Source organism: Peromyscus eremicus, chromosome X (assembly GCF_949786415.1).
Source record: "Peromyscus eremicus chromosome X, PerEre_H2_v1, whole genome shotgun sequence".
In the NCBI taxonomy this organism is placed as follows: domain Eukaryota; kingdom Metazoa; phylum Chordata; class Mammalia; order Rodentia; family Cricetidae; genus Peromyscus; species Peromyscus eremicus.
Genome location: NC_081439.1, coordinates 12,604,543 through 12,626,462, shown reverse-complemented (window position 1 = coordinate 12,626,462; position 21,920 = coordinate 12,604,543). Strand labels below are relative to the sequence as shown.

The 21,920-nt window shown below is 43.2% G+C and overlaps 1 protein-coding gene across 1 annotated transcript in view; it reads left to right on the top strand.

The window, feature by feature from the left end:
• The window catches only part of Shroom4 (shroom family member 4), a 100,844-nt gene that overhangs the window by 40,661 nt on the left and 38,263 nt on the right, over positions 1-21,920 (top strand). The window contains exons 2-4 of the mRNA XM_059251256.1: positions 10,718-10,852; positions 13,072-15,541; positions 20,622-20,683. Coding sequence (XP_059107239.1) covers positions 10,718-10,852; positions 13,072-15,541; positions 20,622-20,683 — 2,667 coding nt within the window. The remainder of the gene's footprint in view (positions 1-10,717; positions 10,853-13,071; positions 15,542-20,621; positions 20,684-21,920) is intronic.

The following is a 21,920-nucleotide window of genomic DNA, read 5'->3' as shown; positions in this document are numbered from 1 at the left end:
ATATTCACTCAGAAAGAGGCAAGCCTTCCATGGGCATCAGCAAAGCATGGCATCTCAAGCTGCCCTAAGATCAAACACTCCCCCTGTATTTAGGCTGGGTAAGGCAATCCAGCATGAGGAATTGGTTCCCAAGAGCCAGCCAAAGCACCAGGGACAGTCCCTGCTCCCATTGCCAGGAGTCTGACAAATAGACTAAGCTGCACAGCTGTCACATATATGCAGAAGGCCTAGGTCAGTCCCATGTAGGCTCCCTGGTTGTTGGTTCAGACTCTGTGAGTTCCCATGAGCCAGGCTAGCTGTTTCTGTGAGTTTTCTTGTGATGTCCCTGACCCCCTGGCTCCTACAATCCCTCCTCCCTCTCTTCAGCAGGACTCCCCGAGCTCAGCCCAATATTTGGCCATGGGTCACTAGATGAAGGCTTTCCAATGACAACCAGGGTAGTCACTAATCTAATCATAGGGGATGGGCAGTTCAGGCTACATATCCATAATTGCTACGATTCTTCGCTGGGGTATCCTTGTAGTCTCATGGGAGTTTCCCTTGCATCAGGCTTCTACTCAACCCCATAGAGCCCCCCTTTCCAGTCATCTCTCTCAGCACTCTCCCCCTCCACCCACTCCTCAACCTAGTCTCTCAAGTTTCCATGCTCATTCATCCCCAGCCCACCCAGGAAATCTCCTCTATTTCCCCTTACCAGGGAGATCCATGTGTCCCCACTTGGGCCCTCCTTGTTACCCCTAGCCTCTCTGGGTCTGTGGTTTGTAACCTGGTTATCCTTTACAGCTAATGTCTACTTATGAGTGAGTATATACCATATTTGCCTTTCTGGGTCTGGGTTACCTCACTCAGGATGATTTTTTTCTAGTTCCATCCATTTGCCTGCAAATTTCATGATTTCATTGTTTTTAACAGCTGAGTAATACTCCACTGTGTAAATGTACCACATTTTCTTTATCATTCTTCCATTGAGGGGCATCTAGGTTGTTTCCAGGTTCTGGCTATTATGCATAACACTGCTATGAACATAGTTGAGCAAAGTCCTTGTAGTATGATTGAGCATTCTTTGAGTATATGTCCAAGTTTGATATAGCTGGGTCTTGTGGTAGATTGATTCCCAATTTTCTGAGAAATCGCCATATTGATCTCCAAGTGGCTATACAAAGTTTGCAGTCCCACCAGAATGGAGGAATATTCCCCTTGCTCCACATCCTCTCTAGCATAAGCTGTCATTTGTGGTTTTGATCTTAGCCATTCTGACAGGTGTAAGATAGACTCTCAGAGTCATTTTGATATATATTTCCCTGATGGCTAAGGATGATGAATATTTCAAGTGTTTCTCGGCCATTTGAGATTCTTCTGTTGAGAATTCTCTGTTTAGCACTGTACTCCACTTTTTAATCGGGTTATTTGATTTTTTTGATGTTTAGTTTCTTGAGTTCTTTATGAATTTTAGAGATCAGTCCTCTGCCAGATGTGGGGTTGTTGAAGATCTTTTCCCATTCTGTAGGCTGCTGTTTTGCCCTATTGACAGTGTCCTTTGCCTTACAGAAGGTTTTCGGTTTCAGGAGGTCCCATTTATTAGTTGTTGATCTTAATGAATGTGCTATTGGTATCCTGTTCAGGAAGTTCTCTCCTGTGTCAATACATTCAATACTATTCACCAATTTCCCTTCTATCAGGTTCAGTGTAACTGGATTTGTGTTGAGGTCTTTGATCCACTTGGACTTGAGTTTTGTGCAGGGTGATAGGTAAGGATCTATTTGCATTCTTCTACACACTGACATCCAATTATGCCAGCATTATTTGTTGAAGATGCTTTCTTTTCTCCATTGTATAGTTTTGGCTTCTTTGTCAAAAACCAAATGCCCATAGGTGTGTGGATTTATGTCTGAACACAGTGGAATAAGCCTAGTTACAAAACAACAATAGAAACCACAAAAATATACATTGTCATGGAGATTGAACAATATCCAACTGAATAGTGAATGGATAATTGAAGAAATAACAAAGAAATTTAAAATTTACTACAGTTGAATGAAAATGTAAATACAACACACTCAAATATACAGGATACAATGAAGATAGTCCTAAGCAGAAAGTGTGTGGGGAAACTGCAGTTGGGATGTATTGTATGAGAGAAGAATTTTTAAAAAATCTGAGAGAACCCAAATAAACAACTTCATGACAATAGCTGAACAATGTCTAGATATGTCAGGGCAGTCATACACATGATTTCACAGGAGCACAAGACCTGTGCTAGATCAAACCAGCTAAAAGTATAGCATGGATGTGCCAGGAGGCGACAAATTTCCACCTCCAGGTAAAGAGCTATTTGCAATTGTTGGCTGCTGGGAGAGAATAAATTTTCTTTAGGGATGTAGCCCCTAAGATGCTATCCCATGCCCCAGTAGGTGGTCCTACCTCCATACACATATGGGCAGCACCAAGTGGGCTCAATGGGTTTGAAAAAAAAGAGCACATGAAATTTAGAGGGAATAATGGTGGGTAGAAAGGGGGAGGAATTGGAGGAGAAGGAATGGAGAATGGGCGATGTACATGATCACAGCATATATACATGTAGGATATTTTCAAACAATAAAAAGAATTTTGAAAAATTAAATTGCACACACACACACACACACACACACACACACACACACTTGTATTCCCCCATTTGATTGAGTCTTTAATAATAAAGGGTATCTGGATCACCAGGCTCCAGTGTCCCCCAGCCAGCTATCTAGTAGGGAAAGGTGTTCAGAGCTCTGTGTCCCTCCATAGTGACCAAGGCTTTCCCCTTCTCTGCCAGATAAACAAGCCATGTATTGTTCTGCACTGCCCTGACCCCCCTCCACCAATCTGTAGGCTTCTCTTCCTGCCTAGTGGGTCAGGATATGCTTGGGCTTCTTCATGTGTAGAAGGTGGAATGTACTATTTGTGGGGTGGCTAAAAGAGCCACAGAAAGTAAACAGAGCTAATGAAGGTCACTCTTTTGTGCTTCTCCTTATCCAAACACTTTCAGAAGAGGAAAGAGTCCACATTGCATTAGGACCCAGACCACAATCCCAAATAATAGGGGTCACATTTTCTTCTTGCCCTGGGTGGGAAAGAGCCATGGTTCCCTTTTTGATTGTCATCTCCTATCCACTGTCTTTAAAGGGGTTTACTGAACCAAGAACAAAGGCAGGAGGTGCTGTAAAAATATATTGACTCCACAGCTGACTAGGGTAGCTGGAGATTAGCTCCTTCCAGAATTTATTCTGTTTCCCTCCCCTCATAACCATCTTTAAAAGGACTCTTTGGGGAAACATCTTCTGAATGATCTGCCACTTCTCTCTGCACATATCTACTATCCTCCTACCCCAGGCTGAGTTCTTGTCTTCTCAGTTCTTAAAAAAAGAAGTGCCTTGCTCCAAGCACAGGAGATAATATCATATTATCGGCTACTCTATTCAGCTAAGCAACCATTATCGCTCACCATTTTCTATAACCTCTAGAAAATTCCAAATTGGCCAACTATTGCTTAAGTTCTTATCTTACCTTCCCTTGCCCAAGGATTTCTCTGCCTATGTGCCCACCTGCTAATCATCTCATCTGGGGACTATCCGACCTTCCTATCCTCACTGCCTCCCTACCTTAGCCAATGCCAAGAATATGCTTCTACCTTTACTCACCGTCCTCAGCTTCAGCTGGCCTACCATAGGCTCTGACTGTCGTCAAAATAGTTGCTCTTTAATTTGCTCAGACCTGGGGCTCAACAAGCATCATCAGATAAGCACTTGCATAGGCCAGCGCTGCTAAATGAAAAGAGGAAGATATTTGGCAACAGAAGAGAATGAAAGACTGGGCACCCAAGCCTGAGTATTAAAGTGAGAATAGATTGTTTTTTTCCTCGCAATTTTTTCCCTTAGGAACAGCAATTATTTGCCAGTATGCTGCTACTTATGTCGTTATCACAGGAGCAGGAACAGGATCACTCTAAAGCTCTGTAGAAAGTCATCGCCTTGTCCCTGTTCTAAATCCACTAAATCAGAGTCTGGCACCCCATGACCCATATGCCCAGTGAAGGTTGACAAGTGCTGATTGAGAGTACTAAGTCCGGCTTTGAGCCTTCTCTTAACGGAACCTTTCTCATCCATCCCTGTCTGGATTAAAACCGATTTTCATGCTACTAATAGCACTGTGTTCATTGTACTCTTTGGGTAAGCTTAATCTTAGTAACACATGTATACCATTGATGAAGTGCCTGCTGCATGCCATGTGTACTTTATACACAAGGAATTTGAAATTCTGTGACATTCACTAGGCCAAGAAAGTCTACTTGAAGTGAAGTCAAGGTTTCAAGTCAGATCCATATTCCCTATAAACTTAGCCTTACAATAGTACTTTTATAAATTGATAAACTTCTGTGAGGTACAGAGAAATGCAAGAGGAAGGGACTAATTTCCCCTGAGAGGAAAGGCCCTAGCATACTTTTTGTCTTGAGGGAGCTTGCATAAGCCCTCATGGGGACCATAAATTACCGGAATTGAAGCCAGAGGCCAAGGGAAATTGTAGTAGAGATCAAGTTAATTATGACGGGAAAGCCCTAACTTGACATCCCTAAGAAAAATTAAATTCTGATACCTGGGCCTGGGCTTAGGGGTATAACAAATTTGTAATAGAATGTTCTGGGGTCTGGTCAGCATACTGGTCAGCAAGGATATTAGTATGAACATTAGGCTTGGATCTTCCACCTCTACACTATGTTATGCCATAGCTACAGGGATCACTCATGACAACTGAGTTCATGTTGATTTTTCACAGAAGGGATGGTTGCCAGAGTTGAGAGTAAATTAATGGCCGATCCAGGGATACTCCCAAGGGCCACCATTCTAGCATTGCTCCTTTTCTGTCATTGGAGTGTTTGGTGTGAAATTGTTTTCTTTGGAAGGGAACAGATGCTCGGTTGCCTCTTGAAAGTAAAAGACTGGAATATTTGTAAACTTCTGTATCTCAGAAGGACCTTTACCTTGAAAAATGTCTAAGTCAGTGGTCCCCAGCTTTATAGTACCATTTCTCTGGATCTGGAGGCTGCTAAGCCAGGCTGAGTTCTCCTTTCTTGGGGCCCTGAGGACCTGCGGAGATGGCTGGGTGGGGTCAACTCAGTTCAGGAAGTGCAGGAATTCTTTTAAGTGTATGCATCTGGGGTGTTTTTCTCTCTCACTTACGTGTATTTTTAAAAATTCTTTTTAGACACCCGCTTTATCTTTCCCAAACATCATTTCCTTGCTCCTTTCCTGAGTTCTAGCAGTGGCCAGGGGCCCAGCTTCCTTATTGGTCTCTGAGCTGTGGATGGGATGGGCCAGGGCACTGAGGAGGTAGGAGTCAGGAACGGGGTGGGGGTGGGGGTAGGGAGTGTTGCTGCTGGAACTGCCTTTCCTCCTTCTCCTTGCCACTAGGGCGCTGGCTGGTTCCTGGAGTAGTGTCTTAACTCTTATCCAGCCCTTGACACTGGCTGACACTCCCGAAGGCTGTGGCCACAGAAAAACCCAAGCAGGCTGAGAGCTGTGGCCTGCCATCCACATGAACTGCTTGGATGACACTTAGGATCTTGGGCTGCTGGCCTCACACCCAGGGAGGTCTTAAGTGGAGGGCTGATGGTCCTCAGCTAAGAGAAGACACTGGAGTGGTTGATGTTGAGACTGTGAACTAGCTGGATACTCCAAGCTCTCATAAGACACCTCTCCTCTCTGAGCAACTCCCATGGTAGGTACAGCCAGTTTCCAACTTTTTCCTCCTCCTGCTGTCTTTGTTTGGTGTCTTGGTTTTGTTCCTAAGAAAGGCGTTTGATGATAATGAGCTATAGAATATGTTCAGTCATAGTGCCTACCCCAGCTTTAGGGAAAAGGATGAGAGTTCTAGTCATCCCTGTATTGGGGAGGGGCTGTATAATTGGTGCCTGGGCTTGTCTTATACTACTTACCTCTCGTCCTCCCCCTTCTCCACTGGAGGGGATAGTTTTAAATCTAGAACCACCAAGACTTCCTTTTTCTTACTGTTTCTTGAGGTATGATTATGTCAAGCCTTAGGTATATAAACTTTATGAGACAGAACCCTTGGGGCAGAAGGGATCACATGATATTCTAGAAAACGTTTGAAGACCTGTTTCATTTTTTCCTTCAAATTTATTACTCATATGCGAGTGTTTGTGTACCAAGGCATGCTTGTGTACCAAGGCATGCTTGTGGCAGTCAGAAGGCAACTTTGTGTCGTTGGCTCTCCCCTTCTACCTTTATGTGGGTTCTAGAGATTGAACTTAGGTTATCTAGCTTGTGTGACAAATGCTATACTTACTGAACCACCTTGCTAGTCCCAGATCTGAGTTTTGATCCTAGTTCTAACCATAGATCTACTTGCTAGCTGATGTGTTCCTGGCAAATAATTTCAGCTTTCTGTACCTCTCCTTTTTCATTGATGAAGTGGGGACAATAATAGTTCTTACACATGACAATGAAGTGAGGATTAAACCAGCCAATACACATGAGGTACTTCATACCTGACATAGCTTCAGTGTTCAGTAGAGGCTCCTGTTGTATTTTTTTGTAAGTTTATAAGATGTCTATATCAAGCACTATGCTAATCAATTCCACACATGGAACTGCATCATTTATACCAGACCATAGCTCATGAGAGAAATAGATGGTCATTATCCCATTTTACATACAAAGAATATATAAATATACAACTCAAGTTCCGGTGGTGTAGCAGAGTACTTGTCTAGCATACAAGCCCAGTCCCCTTGCCCCAAGTAAAAATCTATACCTCAAAAAATGCCTTGGGCAAGGATACACGACTAGGGTTTGAAATCAAGTGTGGGCTGAGTCTAGGACAGTTCACAAATGATAATAGACCAGGCACTGGGCTTGGAGAGTGTTTCTTCTCTTTCTTAAACTAGGAATAATGGGACTCAGTCTGGCTTCGGGTTGCTTTGCTGAGATTTCCTTCCTCCCAGTCTTTCTTTCTTTCTTTTTTTTCCTAGTGTCTCCAGAGCCCTCCCTCCCTTCCTCTATCCCCTCTGGGATTATTTTCTGGAGAAACTCTCGAGACCAAGGGGTCTTTATCAGTTACTGTTTGAAGTGTGGCAAGGGAACAGTGTAGCAGAAACTTGACAGAAGCTTCTCAGGCACACTTGGTTGGAAGTTCCTTGAGCCATCTAAAAGGACAAGTTGAGCTAATAGCCAATATTGTACTCCATGGTATTTACTGACCACTTGGTAAATCACTGGACTATTTACGTGATGCTATGAGAATACTTCTTCTCATACCCACAATAGTGTAGGCAGGTGAGAATGCTGCTTCGAATTTCCGTAATAACCTAGCCAGATAAGAAGCACTTTGCCGTTTCTCAAGAAAACAGTAGCTCAGATGGCTTGACTCTTAGAGTCACACATGTAAAATGCTAGAGTTTTTCTTCTTATAGCTTACTGGCTTAATATAGTTAGTAGGACAAAGCTAATATACACGAAATGCTGATAAGCAATACAAAACAGCATATTATGATGGGCTAAATTATGAGGGCTACATTACTTAAGATAGGCTCCCTGGAGGAGATGACTCTAGCAGTACATATTTATTTACTTTAATTTGAACAATATTTAGAGCCTCACGTCCACAAAGATGCATTAAGAATATCTCCTTTTTACTGCTATGGATTCTGAGAAGTTGTCACTTGTTGACAGCAACAAAAGCTAGTAAGTGATAGAGTTGGGATTTAAATCAAAGCAGTCCAATCACTAGGATAAATTATACTAGAAAATGAACAACAGTAAAGCAGAGTTGGAAAAGAACAGAGCTAGCTACAGAGTGTGGTTCAAGCAGGGAGATCAAGCTATGGTGTGATACAGCTTATAAAGACTTTGAAAGTCTGATCCAGTTCATATTTGAAGCAGGACAGAGTAAGAAATGGAGATTTAGTGGTAGAGAATTCCCCTCCTAATTCTGTTCTTATTTAACCTGGTAGGATCTAAAAGCCATGGATGGAAATAGAACAAGAATATGTTCTTTGGCAAGTGGACGTAATACTTTAGACACACTGTTGAGGGCATGGACTAGAATTGAAAGGTAGTAGCAGTGGATTCTAGAAGAAGAATTGTGACTCTATAAGGGTAACAAAATGGAGGAGAGAGGGACGAAAGTAGGGGAAGGAGGGTAGAAAGATGGAGGGGGCAAACAAGCCAATGATACTTCATAAAAGAATACTTAAGAGAGCAAATAGTGGGTTACATAATTGGGAAGATCAATGCTAACTAGTTCACATTTTGGACTCAGAAATCCTGGATATGGAAAGAAGGACCCAAAATAGCATAGGTTTCCTCTTTCATACTACAGTCTCAGTACTTAGAAGCATCAGACATAATAGATGTATACAGACCTAATAGTACACATTCCTCCAACTGGGAAATGCTTGGTAAGTACTTTTTAACCACATGACTGCTGGGTGAGAGTAGCAGCAGAGGTCTCCCAAAACCACAGCTTTGGGTGTGATATTCCAGCCAAGCACAGGGCAAGTACTTTCTGGGTTCTTCAGCCTTCTTGCTGTGTACTCAGTGTTCCATGACAGAACAATGTGACGATAAGGATGGGGCCTCACCACAAATTTTAGCTACTACTGCTGATCTGTAGCCCTAGTGTTTGACAAGTAACTTTCTCTGCCCTTCTTCCTATATCTTTCATTGTCCGTGTCTGGCCTATTATCACTCAGTCTTATGCCTCCAGCAAGGCCTTCTCCTCAGGACTACCTTTTTAGGCTTTGACCTTGTGCTGTCTGGATCTTTAGAATTTTTGCATTTCCAGAGAGGCTACAATCCTCCCTCTTGACTCTGCCTGCCATTGCTCATTGGAGGAAGAGAATTTATTTATCCCACTGGATATCAAGCTTTCTGACAACAGGAGTTGTCTGTACCATCAGTGCCCAATATGGGCATATGAATAAATGAGTAAATAATCTATCATCTAAATATCTCTCCACGATCTACTTAATTAGTATTTGTTTGCCCCACGGTGTCATTCATCTGTCTAGCATCCACTGTATATTTCTATAAGCTTTCTCACAGTGTCTTCCCTTCTGACATTTGTTTGTCTGTCTGTCATCACTTCTTGTCTGTTGCATCTGCCTGGCCCTTCTGCGCCCTCTCCCTATATTCTTCCCCCTGCTCTCTCATTTATATGTCTTCCTTCTCCTGATTCTATCCCCCCCCAATCAGTCATCTCTTTATCTCCTAGTTCTACCACGTCCTGGGTTATCTTTCTGATGTGTAGGGGTGGCATCTGATCATGTGAAGTGTGCCAGTTGACATGAATGGTCTTGTATAAAAAAGTCAATGTAAGAGTTGCAGTTGCAGGCTTTAGCCCCAGAGAGACCCTCTGGTTCTATTGGGGAGCCTTCACCTCAGACCTGTTTCCAGTCATTTGCCCCAGTATGCTAAACAGCCAATCTCTTCTGTCACCCTAACCTATCACCACTTTGTCCTTTTTCTCCTCACAAGTGTTTGGAATCTTTACCATGACTTTGCCTGCAAGTTCAAGTATCTCACTTATGTGTGCCTGTGTCCATCTTAACCTTCAGTCTCTAGGGCCATTTTATGATACTTTATTTCAATTAGTTCTGTCTCTTTCATGAATCAGCACGCTTTCAGGGGTATACACTGTATTTGATTCATGGCTATACCCCCATAACTACATGTATTTTAGAAGGCATATAGTAAACATACAATAAATACTTAGAGAATTAATGAAAATTTGACTGGTTCAAGCATCTCAACCGCTTACCTCCTTTCGTAGAGAAAAATGGGAAGATTGGTCATATTAATATTTTCCCTCAAAGACAAGTGCAGGTAGGCTTGCTATTCATTGGTCAGCAGCTCTTGTGTAGTTCACAAATATTATTGAGCATCTACTGGGTGTTTACCTGTAACTGGAGAGTTTCTCTCTGGATCCCAACAAGCCTCTGCAGTCCTACAGCCCATTTATAAAATAATCACTCAGATGCTTATATTACTTATAAACTGTATGGCCTAATGGCTCAGGCTTCTTGCTATCTGTTCTCATATCTTAAATTAACCCATTTCTATTAATCTATAAGTTGCCACGTGGCTCATGGCTTACTGGTATCTTAACATCTGCTTCTCATCGTGGTGGCTGGCAGCGTCTCTCTGCCTCAGCCTTCCACTTCCCAGAATTCTCCTCTCTCTTGTCCCATCTATACTTTCTGTCTGGCTACTGGCCAATCAGCATTTTATTTATCAATCAATCATAGTAACATTTAGCATTAATGTATGTACTTGAATATGTTTTTGTTTGTTCGCTCTGGTTTTTCAAAACAGAGTTTTCTGTATAACAGTCCTGGCTGTCCTGGAACTCTGTAGACCAGGCTGGCCTCAAACTCACAGAGATCTGCCTGGCTCTGCCTCCCAAGTATTGGCATGTGCCACCATCGCCCAGCAATACTTGGCTATGCTTATGAACAAAACATTTCCATTGAAGCTGGCATTTTATGTCTCCAGGAATCATCCATTGGATGAAGGAAATTTGAGTAGAGGAGCTAAGGAGAACACTTAGATGTCTACATTAACTCCTTGGAAGATAATCGAGCTCATTGAATGGAAGGAGGGGGTAGGAACGGAAGTCACTTGGGAAGTGATTTCAACACTGACTTCCTGGCTCTTTCTTGCTGTAGGAGAAACATCCCTGTCAGTAGACCGCACTCATGGCATGTGGCCAAGCTATTGGAGGGGTGCCCTGAAGCGGCCACCAACATGCATTTCCCTTCTGAAGCTTTCAGCTTGTCTTGGCATTCTGGTTGCAACCCAAGGTAAGTCTGGAGGATGGACAGCCTCAAGGTAGGCTGGAGGTTGGACAGCCTGATCACTCTCCTCCCCTGATCATCTGCTGGATGTTTTAGAGCTGAAATGGTATAACAGAAAAATAGCATGGCTATCTAGAGTCCCTGGGCTCTTATCTAATTATATGACTAACAGGCCAGCACCATGACTTTGAGTCTGCATCTTTATTTCTTGATAGTGTTTCCTTGAGGTGCCTCTTTTGAATCACAAAAATAACCACTCTGCCCTGATTCTCATCCTATTTCACTAGTATTCTTTCTCAGATTCTTTCCTTGATTCCTGTGGGAGATGGTCTTCTCTATCTATAGTCACTCACTAGGAATCTCCTCTAGCATTCATTGGTTCTTTCGCAGAGCAGAAATCTCCAAAGCAGGGACCTCCCCAAGTCACAGGGTCTAGCTCAATGCAAGGAGCTTGGTATTGTCCATTTTTATTGAAATAACTATTCAAGGGACAAACCAATTGTTGTTTGGTTTTTTTTTTTCTCCACAGTCAGAAAGCCAGCCAAAGTGTAGTCCTCGGCTACATTGTCCCTTCAATAATCAGATCCCCACTCTAAGAGTAGATTTTTGTTGTGGGGCTCAAGGAGGCTAAGGGGTGAGTTTTCCCTAATTTGGTTTTTTGGGCTTTTTGTTTGTTTGTTTTGGGGTTTCTTTTGGTATTGGAAGCCAGGGACTCATGGCAGAGGCAGTTTTGTTCTAGAAGAATACACAGAAATATGTTCTAGATCTGGCTCCTGTGTGTGTGTGTGTGTGTGTGTGTGTGTGTGTTCTAGCAGAAAGGTGAATAGCAGATTCCCTTGTCAATAAGAAATGAATGTATTACTAGCTCAGAACCAAGTGGGCAAGAATAAGGGGAGACTGCTCTGGAGGTCTCATGAGCTGTTGTTAACAGCTCAGCTGTGGCTTGCTTTCTGAGCTGTGGCCTTTCTGAGAGCAACCTGCAGCCTCTGAGATTCTAGTCAAAGAGAGTTAATGGCATGCATTTCTTGGCTCAGTCTGGCTATGTGTTTGGGAAATGGCACTTAACATTCAAAATTATGTCTCAGCCTTGGTCTTCCTGGAGTGCTTTTGCTGTTGGTAGATAAGGGAAGTATGGGTGAGCAAAGCCCACTCATAGATCATTCCTAGCAGTAGAAAGGACATTGATAACAATGACAACTGAGAGCAGCTACTGCCGTGTAGTAAGCCCTTGGTAGATGCCTGGGCTCTGACAAGGGCTCTTTGTTTCTTATCTGATTTCATCTACACAGCAACACTAGCAGAGGGTTTACTATTTTTTTCTCATTTGAAAGTGTTATCAGAGAGCAGCTAAGACTTTAGATTGAGAAAGTCCTGGGTTCCAATTGCAGTTCAACTTCATCATCTTGCTGAAATAGTCAGTTTGCTTTACTTCATGAGTTATAAAATGAAGAAAATCATCTTATTTGGACTTCAAATGGAAGACTGTAAAAGGCCTCAGTAAATAATCAAAATTTTTATTATCAAGAAAAATAGTAGGTTCTGAGGATATAGCCCAATTTAACAGAGCCCTTCCCTAGCATGTTCCAGGCCCTCAGTCCTACCACCAGCACTACAAATAAAGTAATATGGAATTTCCAGAATAAAAGAACATTTAAACTCCCTTCCTGACTGTGCCACTAGTTAGAGTTTGTAAAAATTGTCTTCTCCAAGTCACTTCCCTCTGTGGAACTTGTTTCATTGACACTAGTGGCTTTCAAAAGTGTGATGAGGCCCAGTGGCCTGTTATAACAAGCCCCCCATGTGATTGGGATGCACACTCAGGGTTGAGAATCCCTGGTTTATGAAATAGTCTGGCTGAAGTCAAATCAGTCCCATAGGTCTCCTCTCTAAAGCTAATGTTTCCCACTGCCTCTCCTGGTAGAGAACCATACATTAACCCAACAATGACTACTCAGAAGCAACTTCAGACTCGCTGTTAGCAGTGACGTAGTGCGTGGTCCCCATGGCACTCCCCATTCTTTGGGGTGTTTGCTCATCGTTCCTCTGTATGAAATCCTGTCTCCCTTTTGTCATGTTTCTGTGGCATCCCTGCGTCAGTCTTCTTTCCCTCTCTTCCCCCTTTGCCTCATTCTCCTTTCGTTTGTAACATGGGTGGCTCTGACTGGCCAAAGTAGGAACAGTGTCACCTGCTTAGCTAACTTATGCATGTCCCTTGTGTCTTACAGTGACGTGTGTGTGCAGTGGTGTCCCCTCTCCCGGCACTGCAGCACTGAGAAAAGCAGCTCGATTGGCAGCATGGAGAGCCTGGAACAGCCAGGCCAAGCTACCTACGAGGGCCACCTCTTACCTATTGACCAGAACATGTACCCCAGCCAGCGTGACTCAGCCTACAGCTCCTTCTCAGCTAGCTCAAATGCCTCAGACTGTGCCCTTTCCCTTAGACCAGAGGAACCACCCTCCACAGACTGTGTCATGCCAGGCCCAGGGCCAACTAAAGCCACTGATGGCCGACCTAATGTATCTGAGACCTCAGGAAGTAGCCACAGTACCAGTGGGGGCCATGTGACCTCCACTTCCCAGGAATCGTCCTGCCCAGAGGAGAGCCAGGACTCAGGACCTGCCAAGATGGTTCAAGGTCCACCAGAGCCTCCAGTGAGGCGGGACAGCCTTCAGGCCTCCAGAGCCCAAATCCTCAATGGAGAGCAGCGCCGTGCATCTGAACCTGTGGACTCCTTGCAACAGAAGGAGAAACAAGGCCTGGAGACAGTGCTGCCTACCAGGAACCCTAACCAGTTCTGCTGCATTAGTGGGCAAGACCAAGTGACAGATGAGGGCCACCAGAACTGTGAGCTCAGCCAGCCTTCTGAATCCAGTCAGGAGGACTCTGAGCAGCTACTGAGAGATGGCTCTTCCAAAGCTCTTGATTCCCCAAAAACCTATGACAAGGGTTCCAGCAGAGAGTTCAGCCTGCTCAAGGAGGCTCCAGCAGATTTGGCTAACACTGTGCCCTTTGGTGCCATTCCACACCTCCGAGGAACCACAGAGCATCGCCATAGTGCTCCTGAACAGCTCTTGGCGTCCCACCTGCAGCAGGTGCACCTTGATTCCAGAGGCAGCAAGGGGATGGAGTTGCCAGCTGGGCAGGATGGGCACCAGTGGACTGTGTCCCCTTTGCATAACAACCCTAAGGGAAAGAAAAGTCCCATGGGAGACACTCAGGAGCAGCCTAGCAAAGAAAGGAAGACCAGGCCCATAGATGAAAAGCTGATGAGTTCAGTACACCAGAGCCAAAGTGGTTCCCCACTTGGAGAGGTTGATGGACACCCACCAGAACGAACTTACTTAGACCCCAACAGAGCAAACAGAACAGGCAGTGACTTGGCTAGCCAGCAGCCCTCTGCCGCTTGCTCCTCTATTCAACAAGCCAGAGAGTTCTTTTCAACCTCCAAAGTTACTGGTCACACAGAAGCAACTGAAGAAGGTGACAATGAGCCCAAAGAATGTGGCCAATTGGGTGGTAGAAGAAGTGGAGGCCCCCGGGGCCGCTCCATCCAAAACCGGCGGAAGAGTGAGAGGTTTGCTACCAATCTTCGCAATGAAATTCAGAGGAGGAAAGCCCAGCTCCAGAAAAGTAAGGGACCATTGTCACATTTGTGTGACACTAAGGAGCCAGTGCAAGAGACACAAGAGTCTCCAGAAAGCCCTCCACCTTCTGCTTCTAACTCGGCTCTTCCGTCTTCATATAAAAAAGCTCCTGGCCCGGGAGACAAGCCTTTCAACAAAAGCATAATTCTCAGGGCTAGGTCTTCAGAATGCCTCAGCCAAGCCTCTGAGAGCTCCAAAGCTAGGGTAGGCTTAGAGGGAAGGATGAGCCCTGGCCAGAGGTCTGGCCAGTCTTCTTTGGGCCTGAACACCTGGTGGAAGGCATCTGATTCATCCTCCTTAGACACTGACAAAGCAAATGCTCCCCAGGGCGTCTGTGGAGGTCAGTGGAGATGGTCGCCTGAATATAGGCCACAGTCACTATCCACAGAAGGTCCTTCCAGCCCAGATGACAACAAGGAATTGAAGACATCTGCTGCTCAAGCTGGGGAGGAAGCCATCCTCTTGCCATTTGAAGACAGAAGAAAGTTCTTTGAAGAGAGTAGTAAATCTTTGTCTACATCTCATTTGCCAGGCTTAACCACTCATAGCAATAAGACTTTTACCCAAAGACCTAAACCTATAGACCAGAACTTCCAGTCAGTGAGCTATAGAGAATTGAGATGCCATCCCCTGGACCAATCATATCATTCCACAGACCAACCATACCATGCTGCAGACCAATCATACCATTCCATGTCACCACTTCAGTCAGAAACTCCCACTTACCCAGAATGCTTTGCTACCAAAGGCCTAGAAAATTCCCTGTGCTGTAAGCCACTGCACTGTGGGGATTTTGATTACCACAGGACCTGTTCCTATTCCTGCAATGTTCAGGGAACTGTAATGCATGATCCTTGCATTTATTGTTCTGGAGAAATCTGCCCTGCATTGCTAAAGAGAAATCTGTTGCCAAACTGCCTCAACTGCAGGTGCCACCACCACCAATGCATTCGGTGTACAGCTTGCTATCATAATCCTCAGCATAGTGCCCTTGAGGACAGCAGCCTGGCACCCAGCAATGCTTGGAAATCCAGGAAGGCAGCAATACAGGTGAGGACTTGGTTTGTGGGTGAGTGAAATTGATCATTCGAAAGGATAATTACAATGATATAGCCCCTTCTCTACACTCAGCCACCAAAATTGCAATATACCTGTGCAGCTTTAGAGGTTGGGGAAAGTAATTTTTGCTCCTTAAAATGAACAGAACTGGAATTTGTTCTAACTTTAAAATTAGTATCTGAGTGACCTTAAGCAAACCATGAACCAATTATAATTTGAAGTTACATAATTTTTAAAGGGAAAAATATATTCACTTATAAAACAGCTAGCACTAATAAAAATTCAAAGATAGACTCCACATAAAAGATAGAACGTGTACCATTTGTCTTCTTGAGTCTGACTTATTTTGCTTGATGTAATATTTTTTTAGTTCTACCCATTTTTCTGCAAATGTCATGATTTATTCTTGTCTTTATGACTAAATAAAATTATATTATGTATAGTTTCCAAAGGGCTCTAAGTCTTACCACAGATATACTTGCACACCCATGGTTATCACTATAGTACTTAACATCAGTTAAGGAATAGAACCAGCCTAGATGTCCATCAACAGATGAATGGATAACATGGCTCTTCTGTTGGAAAAAAGGTGGAGAACAGTGTTTGCCAGTATGTATTCGTACAGAAGTTGAAGGGAATATGGCGTGGAAGTACATTAAGTAGCTTGCTGTGGATTAGATTTACATGAGTATATTCATCAACAATCAACAAATGTACATTAATATTTATACATGTCATAGGAAACACATTTTGCCTAAAATAGTGTAAGCAAATGATAAACTTTAACATGCATACTGAAGTATTCTTGAAGTATATTCATGTATACACATTATTTTACATTTCCCATGTATGCATCTTACACATATCTTGGTTTACATATGCCTAAGATTCTAATAGGCTTTTAAGCTACAGAAAACAATATTGTTTTCTGAATATTAAGTTAAAATACTTTGTTACTTGCACATATAAATACAGTTGAATTTTGTACATTGGCTTCATATCCTATAGCCTTGCTGAACTCACTGATGAATTCTAGTACCTATTAGGTAGGTTATAGAAAATATCGCACATAGGAGGTCACATCATCTGGGAATAGAAGGAATTTTGTATGTTTTTTCGTGTTCTGCATGCTCTTTCCTGGGGAAGTGAGCCTAACTGCTTTTCCTGGGCTCTGCAGTACAGTGTTCAGAAGGAACCCTGAGACCTGCACTGTTGCTCTGTTTTCACTGCTTCCCTGTGGAGTCTGGTGGCTACAGTCTCTTAGTAATTGTGGTTCCGTAGTTGGCCTTCAGCTGGTTGAGAAATGCCCTTTTAGTCTTAGCTGCACAGGAGCTCTTTTTTTTAAAAAAAAAATTAAGAATGGATTTTGGGTTCTTTCAAATGTTTTCCTATTTCTATTAAGATGCCTACACTTTTAATTTTTGTTTAAATTTGTAGTGGGTTATATTGATTGGATTTTAAAATAAGTATCCATCTAGCATTTCCATGATAAACCCCACTTGGTCATATGTAGTAACATTTTTTTACGCTGCTAGATCTGATTTATTAGCATTTTGTTAAGGCCCTTTGAACCTACATTTATTGCAGATTTTAGCCTGTATTATAAAATCTTTGTTTTTTAAACTTGGTAATGCTAGCTAAATGAGGTGGGAAGAAGTCCCCACTCTTCTATTCTCAGGAAGAATATGTACAACAGTGCTGTTATTTCTTCTTTAAACATGTGATAAAATTTATCACTGAAGTAATTTGGGCCTGAATTTTCTTTGTGAGAATGTTTGAACCTGCACATTAATTTCCCTAATAGAAACAGTGTTATTGAGATTATCTGTTTCTTCTTGAGTGAGCTTTGGTAGCTTGTGGCTTTTAAGGAATTACTCTATGTTATTTAAGTGTTTACATTTATGCAGATAAAATTGTTGGGACTTACTTTGAAGGGCATTTAAGAATTTAAGGTGTACTAGTTGATGAATAGATGAGTAAACAGGTACATGATAAGGCGAATACAGCAAAAATGTTAATTGTAGCATCTAGATAGGATACATGGATGTTCACTGTAAACTGCTTTTCTCTTTTTGATATGTTTGAAAATATTCACAATGTTGAAAAAAGAGGAAAGGAAATATAGATAATGCCTGAAAGGCATTGAAGCTGAAACTAGACTAACTGGGTTTAAATTCCTTCCCCAGAATTTAGAGTGCCTAATCTTGCCCATCTAAAAAATGAAGGTAATAACAGTACTGCTTCATAAGTTGGATTAGATGGCGAGCATGTGCAAGGCCTTTAGAACAGTGACTTCCAGACAGTAATCATCTTATAAGTAAGCTATTTTAAGATGAAGGGAAATTTGGCTTAGCTTGAAAATCTTGGCTGAAAGAAGCACTCATAAGCAAGTAATAGGGAAAGGGGGTTGAAGGTGAGTGGAAAGAGGGGAGAGGATGACAGCGGGGGTGTCATCTCAGGACCAGCACCTTCGCAAGAGAAGGGAGTTCAGTTGACAGATAGCAGCAGCTGCCTGTAGCAATATAGGCAAGCTGTGCCTATGTCATACCTCTCCTCTTACACTTGGAGGAGGGTCACATTGGGCTCCTAATGTCTGTTAGACTGGCCAAGCACATCTGCTTAGACACTAGGTTTTCAGGTATGTGGATGGCTGTGTATGTAGGAACGTGCCATTTCTACCCTTGTCAGGGGAATCCTGTATTCTTGACCCTGTGAGACATACAGCATGGGTTTAGACACTCTAGCTCTGGCGACTAAGGTGGTTGCTGTGGTTACTATCTGAAGAAAGGCTGAGAGCCTGCTCTTTCTGCCATGAAGAAGATTGGAGAGCTAACTAGCTCTGATTCAGTGATCTCTGGAGAAATGGAATCAGCAAATACTTATATCACACATATTTTAGGCCAATTCGTTTTACATACTCGCCAGATGATTTCACTTAGCACTTACATGAGACAGCTGAGGAACCTGAGTCTCAGAGAGATCGCCCAGCTCATAAGGTGCAGAGACAGGATTTGAACAACATGAAAATAACTTGTATGTGCTGTCCACTAGATTCTAGGTGCTTTAGATGTATCAATGCATTGACTCTTCTAGCAATCAAGAAATAGGTACCCTTGTCATGAATATGCTACCACATAGCATGTACCATATATTTATGGTATAATGTATATAAACAATATATATATACATATATAGCATGTAGTATCAATGTAAACATAAGCACATATGTTTAGCACATGTATGTTTATCATGTGTAACATATGTGTGTATGTATGTATAATATAGCAGAGTTAAAGGGGAGTGTGGACCATCCACTTAGTGAAGGGCAGATGTGGAACCTGAAGCTTGCTTTTAGCTGCAGAGGCTGTATTCTGGAGTATGTGCTACCCGCCTCTCCATAAGTAGATTGCAAAGCCTAGGCCTTCTCCCATGTAGCTAACAGGATAGCTTCTAGCACTATCACTTTCTCCAAAACAGCAAGTCCTGCTATAATCCTCAACTGCTCTACCTATTGTGAGTATTGCTTCTTTGGTTCAAAGAACAGAGACCAGTTTCCGGATACTAAGCGGCTCAGGCACAAAGTAAAGTAATACTGAGAATCTCAAAAGGTCAGTGAGTGGAGGGCTTTGTCTGGTTTAACCACTGGTATTCTCTAAGCACCTCCACAGGACTAGACAGAACATGGACAGGAAATCCTGGCTCGTGCTCTGGCGGAACACATTCTGGTGCCTTTGTGGGCAGTGACATCTCACAAACATGTCAAGACAGACAGAGTCTGAAGTACAAATTGTTAGAATTGCTCAGATGTGCCTCACACAAAGACTGCTGTCTGGTTTTGTGAAAGCTGGAATCAGAAAATACTCCCCACCTTTTTCATACTAACATCCAGAATGAAGTGTTCTTTGAGGCAGAGTCTGAGTCCCTCAGGCTGCTCTTGTACACGCAAGCAGTCTTCCTGCGACAGACTCGCAAGTGCTATGCTACAGAGCCTTCTCTATACCGTGCACTGTGCGGGCATTCTCTACACATCTCCTTTGATCCTCACTGACTATCTGTATTTGCCAAATAGCAAACTGAGGTTCAAAGTGGTGACAGCATGTCCCTCACATAGGACAGATAATAAATGTCTTAGCCAGTATAACTGACACCAAAAAAACCTATATCATTCTGCTTCGCCAGGTGTTTGTCCCCAAAAGAGAGGCCTGCTGCGGCTAAGGCAATAAACCTTGGAAAAGGCTAATAATAGCAGTATTGAAGCAAAATGAATTTAAAAGATCAGTGTGGCTTAGGAAAAAAAATGCCTTCTCTTGGGCTAAGCTCTGAGTCTCCAGGTGGAGGGTGCTAAATGCAAAACCAGGAGGAATCTGAAAAGCAAACATGCATTCAGGTTCTGGCTCTAGTAAGAAGAAAGGGAATTTTTTACAAATGGCATGTATGGCTGAGCAATTCAGGAAAATATATCCAAGGGAGACAGTCTACTTCTGTAATGTGTGAACAACGGCAGCCAATACTCGATCTCCCTGAGACTCATGTCAACCCTTGTCTGAAGAAGTGGGCAGAGGATGAGGGTAGCTGACCTCTCTGTTCCACCTTTTCCAGCCCTGGGAGAGGGATTCTGCTGCAAGACCTCTTGCCCTCAAAACCCCCTCGAGGTCAGTGCTTCCAAGAAGATTCTTTCAAAATTGGAAGAAGCAGCAGGAGGAATGAACAGGTTCATCCAGTAGGACAAACAGAAGCCCTCCAACCCTCAGTGCAATCAGGAGCTAGAGCAAACAGCAGACATGCTAAACTGGTTTGGGGCGTGGTTTGGGAGGGGAGTGGAGCAAGAGGGAAATTCAACATTCTTAGCCCACAGTGTCCAGGTCTCTGAGTGCTTTCTGGGTATCTGCATGACTGCAGTAGCTCAGCAGGCTTCCCCAAAGAAAGGCAGCCTTCCGAGTATACATTTCTGTAGCCTATCTGGGAGAGTCCATGTTACCAGCCAAGGTACCTGGCCAGGCTGCTATTTTCGAAACTACCTGGATGCTTGGCTGTTCAAAGTTCCCTAACTTACCAGAATTTTCCTTTGCAGGAATTTCCTGGGGACAAGTGGAAGGCTATAACAGGCAACAGGAAAACTAGCCATTTGGGGAGGTAAGTGACTGCTCAGGCAGTTGGGGTGCTTTTGTGCCTCTGAGGCTTCTTTCAGAAGTGCTATGGCTTTTGGTTTGCTTGTCTTTGACAAAACTGGTCTGCTTTTCACACAAGGACTTGTTGCCATACATATAATCCAGTGTGCTGCCTACACCACCATCTGAATACAGACCCGGTGGATTGTGAGGACATTTTAGAATAGTCAACAGTGTTGTGAAGGCATGTCTGTCTGAGGCAGCCCTGTCTAGGTGTACCCGAGGACATAGAGAATGAGACTGCTGAAATGAGGGAGAAGGGCATACACTGAGCCTGCCTTCCCAGTGGCCACAAGCAGCTGGAGTCAACAGAGAGGAGGGATGTTCTCTTTGCCCAAGATTGTTGGAAGTACCTACTTCTTGGGTTCTGCCACCACAATTTTAGTAGGACTGGTTGAGAACTTACGGGTCGTGAGAACAGATTATGCTGGTCATAGGTTACAGCTGCTGGAGAAAGACACATACGGCTTGGAATAAAGAAAAAAGAACTGCTTTGCTCAGAGTGGATCATCTAACTCCTATAATTATGGATCACAGTCATGTTCCCTAGAGATGATGGTGGCTCTAGGTGAATCAGAGGTGTGGAGAGTCACTTTCTTCTGGAATGCTCTTGCCTAGTCAGATCTCTCTCTCTCTTTTTTTTTTTTTTTTTTTTGTACAACATTTTGATATGCTCTGTCAGCCAGGTTTTTCTCAGGCCAAATAGTAAAAGAGGGTTCTCAATAATTTTGAGTCCTATTACCATCTCCAGAATAAAGCAGAAGATAGAAAAGGCGGCTCCAATCTGTGCCTCTGTTCTCCGAGTGAAGGTACTAACATGGTCTGCCGGCCCTTAAATAGTCCAGAATTCTTTTAGGTGGTCTGTATTATGCTCCATCATTTTTAATTCAAATACAATTAGGTCATTTCACCTTTCCCTTTCTTCCCTCCAGCTCCCCCATGCCCTCTACTTATTCTTTCTCAAATTTATGGCCTATTTTTCTTTGATTATTATTGACACACCCACATATATACACATAAATAATCTAAATGCAACCTACTGAGTCCATTTAGTGTTGCTTGCATGTATATGATTTTAGGCGTGACCGTTTGGTATTGGATAACCAATTAGGGGTTCCTCCCTGGGGAACACTGATTAGAAGCTTCTTTGATGAGGGAAAGAGCTACAGTTACCTCTGATGGTAACCACCAGCTGTCTCATT